Here is a 10,465-nt window from a genome sequence, read left to right as displayed (position 1 = left end):
TGTTGGCTCCCCTGGACCTAGAGTTTCAGGGATGCTCAGACCTGGAGTCCTATGCACTCCTAACCACTGAGCCATCCATCTCCCTAGCCCCAGTTCTGTGTCTTTAAACAAATAATAGTTTGCTAAATTTCTGAGAAATAGTTAATATAATGATTTGAGCTGCCAAATAACTTCTCTAGATAGATAACCATTTTTAAAATGGTCTTTTTAGTAAAGGGAAGTATATTTTTAAAATTTGCTGGTATCTATTTTTTTTACTGATTTGCTGGTAAACTCTGTCTTTATTGGGAATATAAATACACATGAAATATCCAGATGACCAAAAATGATGAAATCGTAGGTTCTATGCTGATGAGGGTTTTATTGTAGTTGGTCACTGGAATTTTACTCAGTGATCTTCTGTGGAGGAAATTATTTCAAAACAAACCCCAGGAGGTTTGGCTACCGTTCAGAAGTCCTCTTCCTCATTTGTACTTCAGCTTGTCACATGCCCAAACACAGCCTGATGGGGAATCTCCTGGACATGGCAAAATACAGCAAGCCCATCCTCTAGTCCCTTGCCCCCTAAGTTTTTTGCCTTGTTGGACCAGGAATCACAGTGGGTATCCAAAGCAGCCCATGTGGAAAGTGGTACCTGTGCTTCTGTGATTGGCTCACTCCCGTGTGACTCAAGTGATGCTGTGACCTATAATTCTTCAAATCAGCAATGGGTAATGGGTCACTGGAGCCTACCTGGCATGGACCCAAGAGTACTTGGCCAGAAATAAGCGTGGGCCTGCACTGTGCTGGTGCTTCTGAACTTCATTTTGCCCCAACCCTACATGGTCGTTTACATTTTACAGTCAAGAAAACTCAGATCAAGGTAGTCGGGTGTCATAGTCACACAGGCTCCATCGTGGAAACAAGATTTGAATTCAGGATTCTGAAGCACACAATGCTCCCTATGTACATTGCAGACTTATTAATTTTGCAGAAATGATCATGGGAATAATGACATGATTCTTTAATTTAGGACTTAGTGTTTGAATGCTCTAAAAACATGTATGTAGGCCTGGGGGAATATCTCCTAAGTGTGGGTGTGATGGTGTGTGCTTGTAATCCCAGCACTGAAGACGCAGAGACCAGTGGATCCCTAGGGCTTGCTGGTCAGACAGTCTGGTCTATCCTTGTAGGTGAGTTTAAGGCCAGTTAGAGACAGCATCTCAAAGAAGGTTGAAGATACCTGAGGAATGGTGCTGGCAATTTCCCCCCACCCCTTACTCTCTCTCTCTCTCTCTCTCTCTCTCTCTCTCTCTCTCTCTCTCTCTCATGCACGCACGTACACACACACACACACACACACACACATGTATAACTTTGTACCTCATATACACATGAATCTGTGCATACTCAAACGTATACATGCATACACAGAAATGTGTCTAAACTGATGATAGACACTTGGGAGCAAACTATCCACTGTGTCAGTCTCTCAAAGCAGATTTATAACTATGATATGCTTGCCTCTTTGTTTTATAGGAAGTGACCAAGTTCACTCCTGGATACTAATTACAAGCCAAGCGGTTAGCACAGTCTGGAGAATAACAAGGGCCTTTGTGATGATGGCTGTGTCGCTTCTGACAGCTTCCCTCTGCTACTTCAGAAGGTTGCATCTGTATTTAGGACATCGGCTGAAATGGTAGGTCACTCCTGCCATCTTCCCTTTTCAAAACCACCTTTGCCCTACAAAAAGTTTTTGTTTATAATTGTTTCCTTTGTATTTCAGGTGGATTGGATATCTGCAGAGAAAATTCAAAAGTAAGTACTGTAGTGCATATGTTTCCTCATTTCTAAGGGTAGAGGAGGCTAAAGAAAGGAGAAGAATAGGAAATTCAGCTGCCTTGTATTTCTGTTTTGCTCAGGAAACCTCAGTGTGGAGGCAGAAGTAGATTTGCTCGGCTATTGTGCAAGAGAGTGGAAAGGAGAAACACCGCGTGCCAAGCTGATGAGGAAGGTACGTCTGATTGTGGGGGTTAACACAGGCCGGCGGGGTCGGGGAGAACCAGAGCGCATTCTGTTCTACTTTGCCAAACCCAAAGGTCAACTAGCACCAAATGGAGTATAAGGTAAAGTTGCAGCCCAAGTCAGGAGCCAAGGAGCTGCTAGATGTTCGATAGAGGCCTGCCTACTTTGCTCTTCTGTTGCTGTGATTAAACATTCTGACCAAAAGGAACTTGGGAAGGAAAGGATTTATTTGGCTTACAATTTCAGGTCACAGTCCATCATTGAGGGGAGTCGGGGCAGGACCTGAAGCAGAAACCATGGAGGAACACTACTTAACTGTCTTGCTCTTAGCATCTGGCCCAAGCATACCTGCCTAGGGATGGGGCTGCCCACAGTGGGCTAGGCCCTTCCATATCAGTCGTCAATCAAGACTATCTCACAGGCATGGCTGTAAGCCAGATTAATACAGTCAATCCCCTCAAGTGAGGTTCCCCCTCCCCGGATGGCTCTAGACCATTCAGTCAAGCTGAGAGGTGAGCTAATGCAGGCAGGCTTTAACTGAGAGTTTATCATGCTGAGGGATGGAAATCAGTTAGGTCTGTAACTTGAGGACACATGAGAACTGCAATGTCTTCCTCTCTGGCCTCTTAACTTCTGCATGTGCTGTGCAGATACCCTGGCATTTAAGTACTTTGAGGAGTTTAGAATGTCCTGTTGAACTGATCTTGGTAAATATCCCCAACAGTGCTGCCCACTCCTGTCTTGGGTGAAAAAGACGAGGGAGAGGTCCAATGTACTCTTTCCTGTGATCTTAAAACTATGCCGTTTTTCTCTGTGGTTAAGTTGTCCTTGTCTTCTAAGATCAATCATTAAAACAACACGAGGCAGACTCACTCCATACACATGAGAGTCACTTTAAAACCCCATGCACAGGGTCACTGAAGTGACCTCAGAGAGAAAGCACTTGCTGTCAGTTTGATGACCTGGGTGCAAGAGAAACTATTCTGCGCACATACACACCACCACCACCACCACCACCACACATATCATACACATATCACACATACACAATCATATACACATATCATACACACATCACATACACAATAGTAATTATGATATTCTAGTGATGATGATGATTATAGCAATAAAATTAAAAATTAAATAGGAGGCTAGAGACATGGCTCACCTGCTAAGAGTACTTGTAATTCATACCTAGGACCTGAGTTCAGTTCCCAGCACCCATGTCAAGAGGCTTAGAACTACCTACCTGTAAAGCCAGCTCCTGGGAATCCAACACCTTCTTTGGGTTCCCGTGGGTACCTGCACTCATGTGAAAACCTTCCTTACACACACACACACACACACACACACACACACACACACGTGTTGTTTAAAAGTATATCTTCTTTTAGACATAGAGTAAGGGATTACAATCCTACAATCCACACTGCTAGGTAAACTAGTAAACAAGGAAGACCCTAAAAGAGACTAACTTTGTCCCTGGAAAAGGAGAAAGGGTCACCATCCCCTGAGCAAATTGAGAACATGGGAAGAGGGGGGAGGAAGCTAGAGAGTGAGAAGGGAAGAAAAGGAAGGATGCAGAGGTCATGAGGAAGCAGAAAATTTGAGTCAGATGTAGATTAGTAGAAAGGACATATGACAGGTAGGATTTTGGTTGGGGGGGTTGGTAGAGGAGGAAGGGAGGGAGAAGGGAACTGGGATCTCATATAATTCAATCTTGTTTACAATTCAACTATATAAAAAATAAAAACTAAAAAACTAAAAAAATAAAAATTAAAAAATAAAGGTGTGCACCATCAAAAAGTATATCTTCAAAAAATTTTAAACACAAAACAACTTTTTAAAAATTACATCTATGGTCATCATTTGTCACTATTTGGGAACCATATCCCTCTGGAAACACGCTCCCTCAGTGTATCCATTGAAACTTCCCTCCCAGTGTGAACACTGCAGCTCTATTCACAGAGCTCACTCTCACCAGCATCTGATGCCTGGGATTCATCAGCCCATCCTTGTGTACTGACAGGCTTATGAGGAACTCTTCTGGAGGCACCATATCAAATGTGTTCGGCCAGTGAAGAGAGATAACTACGATGCTCTCAGATCCGTGTTGTTCCAGATCTTCAGCCAAGGTCTCTCTTTCCCATCATGGATGAAAGAAAAGGACATTGTGAAGGTATGATTCCCCACTGGGAACATGGTCGTGTGGGGGCTACCGGTCCTGGCTGCATAGTTTTGTGCTCAGGATTCTCATGCTGAAGGAGCGTTGACAGGTGGTTTAGCTGGTTCCCTCTGTCGTCTTGCAGATAAGGCATCCCCACCTGCTGGCATTCCCAGTTTTGTTTGTTTTTAATGCTCTCAGCTTTTCTCCAGAGGCATCTATCCTTCGTAATTAAGGAGGTCTAGTAATGTGAACCTTTTCACTAGAGCATAAATATTTATTAACAGATGCATACAGATGCAGTCACCACCTGAGGGTTCTCTCATATACCTCTGTGGTCACTTGTCCCCAGACCTCTGGTCCATACAATTCCTAACCTGTTTTCTGTCCCTACGGTTTTCTGTTTCCAGTATCATAAGAACAGAATCATCTACCTCAGCCTTTCAAATTTGGTTGTCTTCCCGTAGCAGTGAGCATCTGCATTTCCTCCCTGCTGTTCCACGAATGTGGAAGTCATCTTTTTGCTCCTATGTGACAGCCCTTTATATGAACAGAACACATTTTACTCACAGTTCAAGGGCATCTGCCTTGTTTCCAGTGCTTAGCAACAGTGAATTCGGTCCTTAGGAATTGTCTTATATGGGGTTTTATAGGTATAACATCTGTTTCTTTTAGGCAATGCCCAGTAGTTAGATTCCTGGTGGCATGGGAGGTATGTGCTTAACTTTCCAAGGAACTCTCACACGGCTCTCCAAACCTGCTGAGACTCTTTGCATTCCCACAAGTACAGTGTAAGAGTTAGAGTCGCCGCACATGGTTGGTCACCAGCACTCAGTATTGTTGCCTTTTTGACCATTCTACTAGCTATGCTTTGTTTCTTCTTATTCGTGTGTGTGTGTGTGTGTGTGTGTGTGTGTGTGTGTGTGTGTGTGTGTGTATGTGGGGGAAGGGGACATATCATAGTGCATGTGGAAGTCAGAGGACAACCCTGTGAAGCTGGTTCTCACCTTCAACCTCTATATGGACTTCAGAGATTGAACTCAGTATGTCAGACTTGCACAGCAATCTCCATTATCCACTGAGCCATCTCAACATCCTTCCCTCACTAGTTTCTAATGAGTAGAATGTTCAGTGTCTTTTCATGTACCTGTTTGCAAGCCATATCATCTTGGAAAATTATGTACTTAAATCTTTTGTCCATATTTATTGGATTGTTGTCTTCTTATTGTTTTGAAAAATTCTTTACATATTTTGAATATGAATGTTTTATTGGATATGTGGTTGTAGATGATTTCTTCCAACCTGTGTTTGTTATCATTTTCTTTATACTTTATGGCAATATATTCTTTTTTATTTATCTTATGTTTATGGGTGTTTTGCCTGTATGTATGTCGAGGTACCCTGTGTGTGTAGTGCTGGTAGCAGGCAGAAAAAGGCAATGGGTCCCGTGGAACTGGAGTTACAGACAGTTGTGAGCCACCGTGTGGGTGCTAGGACCTGAACCCAGGTCTTCTGGAAGAGCAGCAGGTACCCTTAACTGCTCAGACATCTCTCCAGCCCCAGCCATACATTCTTGATGAACAATATGAATTCTTGTTTTGAATGCAGTATGCCCAATTTAGGATGGTGGAGCAAGAAATATGAAGTATACATATATACAGTCCCATGTGTTCTGTCTCCTTGATGTCTTTTATTGAAATTTGTTTTCAATAGTTCTGTTTCATACTTGTCAAATAAATGTTGTATGCTAACCCTGGTTCTAGTTAATTAGAATAAAGAACATGACAGAAATTCTGTGTTCAGCTCCCAAGTTTGTGGGAGATGGTATTCATTGCTCACAGTGGAATAGGTTCCTATGAACACCATAGTCTAACCTTTGCATGTCCCAGAATTTAATCGGGAGCTCTGTGAAATGAATGACATTGTTGTTCATATATAGTGGATGATTAGACAAAGTCCCTTCTCAGCTGATAAAGGACAGCCAGGTTGGGAAGCATACTGCACTATTGAATAACCCACCCCCTACCTGGTATGCCCTGCTTTTCTAACGCCATTTAATTACAGTTCCCAGAGGGTTACCTCAAGGGCATATGGCGTTTTACCCAAAAACATTGTTTCTGTGGACATAATCCTGGCTTTAGCTTTTTGTTTAGAAGATAATCTAAAACTCACTTAACCCACCCATCTAAAACCGAAGATGACTGTTGCTTTTCTCTTAACTGACATGGTGGTCTTTCCGAGGATTGCGGCATGAGACAAGACTGTGTGCCGCTGCTGCATTCCAGATGGTGCGTGCTAAGCGCTGAGACACTAATCATTGTTGGCATCTACTTCCTTTTCAAGCTTCCTGAAAAACTACTCTTTTCTCAAGGCTGTAACTGGATCCAGCAATACAGTTTCGGGCCTGAAAAGTACACAGGTTCCAACGTGTTCGGAAAGTTACGGAAATGTGTGGAATTATTGAAGATGCGGGTGAGTGTTGAGGGAAGATAAGAAAGAACAAAACAAAACAAAACGACTGGGGATAAAAGCATCTCAACTGCAGCCTGCTCCCTGTAATGTGGGGGCAGATCCTGCATAGTAGTCATAGGGAAACGAAACTGAGCACGGATGGCCTCCTGCTGGAGGTGGCCGCTTGCTTTCTCTTACCAAGCCAGAGTTAGTGTTGTGTGTGAGGATGGCCTGGCCTGTTGTGGGGTAGAAGCTTCAGGGGCTGCATCGGAGGCCAGACAGGCAAAGGGACCTTGTTTCCAATATGGTACAAAGTCCAGACCTCAGAAATGCCCTCCTGCAAGTGTCCTGCTCACACAGTGATGGCACAGGTGCTAGAAGGAGACGGAAAGCTCTACCTGACTTAACAACAGACTTGGGGCCATGGAAAGTGTGTGGCGCTTATCTCTTACTGGCTGGCTTATCTGGGGGAAATGGCTTTCTGAGTCATGGCTTTCTTCTCTCTTAAGAACTGTGAATAGCATATACCCTGCACAGTTATGGTGAGGGTGTGAGTTAATCCACATAGGTGTTGTGCAGAGTAAGCTTAGGCAGTGCTCTTGCAGTGTTCTTCACTGGTGTAGCCTTTGGATGACCCCGTGACCCCAAGGGCTTTCAGAGACCTGATGTGTTTGACAGTTTACCTAGTAGTGGTGTGTTTTGAGAAACTTGATTTTATTTTGTTTCTATTGTAAAAGTAAGGTGTTTGTGTGTTAGTCCAGAGGCTCAGGCTTCTCTTATGCCCTACACTGAGGGCTTAAACAACCACTGATTATTTCTTGCAATTACCAAGGTTGGAAGTCTGAGATCAAGAGATTAGCAGGAAGTGACATTTGGTAACAGCCCTCTTTCTAATTTATTTTTTGTTTGTTTTGTTCTGCCATCACATGCGGAAGGAGAGCCAGAAATTGCTTGGCTTCCTCTTTAGAGGCACACCTGTCCCATTTACGAGGGCCCTGACCTGAAGAGGCCAATCACCACATAAAGGCCTCACCTGCTAAGGCTGTCTCTCTGGACTAAGACATTCAGCACATGAGTTTGGGAGGCAGGTGAACATTCAGCCCATTGTGGTATACTTATAGTTAAAAAGAATCAAACAGTCCTGAAGGACAGATGTGAAAATGTAAAATGCTGCCCTCCTCCGTGCCCTGCTGGGCTCCCCTTGGGCTGATTTTATTAGTACGTTACAAGTTGTACAATGGTTTGTGCATTCACGTTTGCCCTTCTCAGCTCACGCTTACCCCTGTGCTTGCAGTGGACTGAGTTTAGTGGGATGAGAGATTACCACAAGAGAGGGAGCATGTGCAACATACTCTTCTCCGACGCCATCCTGGAGTATAAGCTGTACGAAGCTTTGAAGTTCATCATGCTCTACCAGGTCACGGAAATGTACGAGCAGATGAAGACTAACAAGGTCATCCCCAGCCTCTTCCGACTCCTGTTTTCCAGGGAGTCGTCATCAGATCCTCTGAGCTTCATGATGAATCACCTGAATTCCATAGGGGACACCTGTGGATTGGAACAGGTGAGTGGGACTCACAGCGTGTGATCTGGGATGACTCCAGAATGCTTGAACCAGTGGGCCTTTAGGGGTTATGTGTAGCAGGGAGGAAACCAGCTGCGCAGAGGAATAGCAGGCCTCATTGCTGGCTGCTATGTCCTGTGAGGCCGAGGACCCTTGGACTAGAGAGAGCCTTGTGACCACACAGATACTAACTGGGAAAAGGCCACTCAAAAAGCCAGATCATTGTGGGGAAGCATTTGGTTACCTGTCACAGATAAAGGTTAGCGACAACTGTAAGGTCAGAGAAAGCCCCTCCCCATGACAAAGGTCTTCTGTTTACTTGTTTTCTGTCCAAAAGAAATGCTGAGTCAGATGACATCTTTACTAAGATACCAAATTCATTGGAAAGCAATGCAGTTCTTAATAGCAGGCACCCGCCCGTTTCTTCCCCTCTCCCTCCTCTCCTTCTTTCCTTCCCTCCACCCCTCCCCTTTTCTTTCCCCCCCTCAAGGTAAGGTCTCACTCTGTAGCCCAGGCTGGTCTGGAACTCACTATGGAGCCCAGACTGGCCTCCAGCTCATGACATTCCTCCTGCCTCAGCTCCCAGAGAGCTGAGATTGAGCCTGTGAGCCACTGCCCCGGCTTGAGCATTCCTTTCTGTGCTAACAGTTTCTCCTGATTTCATCTCACTAGACATGGTCCTCCCCTACTTCCACACCGTGGGTATTTGTCCCAAAATCATGCCCACTTGCTTTATGGGTTACTCTGTTACAAAGTGGATCATCTCATAAACCATAACAGGCCTCATGGTGTATGAAGACAGTCTGTGACCTCACTTTCATCTTGTCCCCAGATTGACATGTTTATACTTGGGTATTCCCTGCAAGTAAAGATCAAAGTGTTCCGACTGTTCAAGTTTAACTCCAGAGACTTTACAGTCTGCTATCCCGAAGAGCCTCTCAGGGACTGGCCAGAGATCTCACTGCTGACCGAGAACGACCGCCAGTACCACATTCCCGTCTTTTAAGTCTGCAGTGGACTGAACATCAGCTTTTCTCAGTGACAGTGGTTACACTTGCAAGAAGAATGTTTCTGAAAAACCTACAGTAGCCTTTCAGTCAAGGAGGGCACTAAGACCTACGGGAACCCTGGGTGGAGAGAGCCAGGGTGCTTCGCCGTTCTCCTTCAGTGGTTCCCTCCACAACAGCACACATTTGGGCTTTGGTTGGTTGGCTTTGTCATACGAGATCTGTTGGGGGTCACAGGATGTTGTGCCTTAAGACATAGAGAAACTTAATGTGGACAGAAATGGGAAGGGAAATGGCTGACTCAGCAGCAGGGGCTTTTTTTTTTTTTTTTTTTTTTTAAATCTCTGACCTTTATGTTCTTTGGTAAGAATCTCTCTGGGGACTTGGGATGATCATAAATAAACAGGGCCATGTTTTATAAGCATTACCTTCCTGGGATTCTTTGTTGTTTACTAATGTTCTAGAACCACCCAACTAATGTTAAAATATTGTGTGTGCAAGAAAACCCACAGAACCAGCTAACCTGGCTCACAGGGGCTCACAGAGACTGAACCGACAACCAGGGAGCCTGCATGGGACTGACCAAGGCCCTCTGCATATATGTGACAGTTGTGTAGTTGTTCCTCTTGTGGGAGCAGGAGCTGTCTCTGAATCTGTTGCCTGCTTTTGGGACTCTTTCCTCCTATGGGGTTGCCTCATCCAGTCTTAATAGAAGAGGAGATGCCTAGTCTCACTGCAACTTGTTATCCCATGGCTGGCTGATATCCATGGGAGGACTGCCCTTTTCTGAAGAGAAACAGAGGAGGAGTGGATGGAAGGGAAGAGGGGAAGGGTCGGGGGTGGAGGTGGGAGACTAAGAGAAGAGGAGGGAGGAAACTTTGGTTGTGATATAAAATCAAAAAAGTAAACAAAAATAAGATAAATATCATGTGTGTGTGTTTATGGACATGTGTGTTTATATGTACATATAAATAAATGTATTCATATATACACAAATACAACCACTGGTTTGTAATATTGTACAGTTTCTTTATATCTCTACTTTTTAAGGGGCAACTGTTGAGTCTGGTCAGCTTGTATCAGTTTATTTAAATAAAAGAAGGCAAATCCTATGGATTTGGACAACTGTGTGGTAATTTTTTGAACTGTCATAAAAAAAGTTAAGCTATGCCTTATTTAATCTTTATTTACATTGCCATTTAATGACTAGAATCTTGTGATTGGCTGAGTAATATCCCAGATACAGAGCTGTCTGTGTCATCCCAGAATCCCTGA

General features: G+C 44.2%; 1 protein-coding gene across 1 annotated transcript; it reads left to right on the top strand.

The window, feature by feature from the left end:
* The first annotated feature begins 706 nt into the window (after positions 1-706).
* Positions 707-9,436, top strand: Otulinl (OTU deubiquitinase with linear linkage specificity like). The gene is made up of 8 exons (XM_035438792.1): positions 707-710; positions 1,519-1,678; positions 1,766-1,797; positions 1,902-1,993; positions 4,034-4,183; positions 6,512-6,640; positions 7,914-8,183; positions 9,016-9,436. The coding sequence occupies exons 1-8, from the start codon at positions 707-709 to the stop codon at positions 9,187-9,189; spliced, it is 1,011 nt and encodes a 336-aa protein (XP_035294683.1). The 3' UTR covers positions 9,190-9,436.
* Positions 9,437-10,465: the final 1,029 nt, after the last annotated feature.

This window comes from Cricetulus griseus, chromosome 2, assembly GCF_003668045.3.
Source record: "Cricetulus griseus strain 17A/GY chromosome 2, alternate assembly CriGri-PICRH-1.0, whole genome shotgun sequence".
NCBI classification, from domain to species: Eukaryota; Metazoa; Chordata; class Mammalia; order Rodentia; family Cricetidae; genus Cricetulus; species Cricetulus griseus.
Note: the sequence above shows the minus strand (reverse complement) of the source record. Positions and strands in the feature narration are given on the sequence as shown.

What these genes read in the sequence shown, in the direction of transcription:
- Otulinl (XM_035438792.1), top strand. An exon ending in TTAGGACATCGGCTGAAATG is followed by an intron (nt 1,679 to 1,765) that starts GTAGGTCACTCC and finishes TTTGTATTTCAG; the next exon opens with GTGGATTGGATATCTGCAGA. An exon ending in TGGAATTATTGAAGATGCGG is followed by an intron (nt 6,641 to 7,913) that starts GTGAGTGTTGAG and finishes CTGTGCTTGCAG; the next exon opens with TGGACTGAGTTTAGTGGGAT.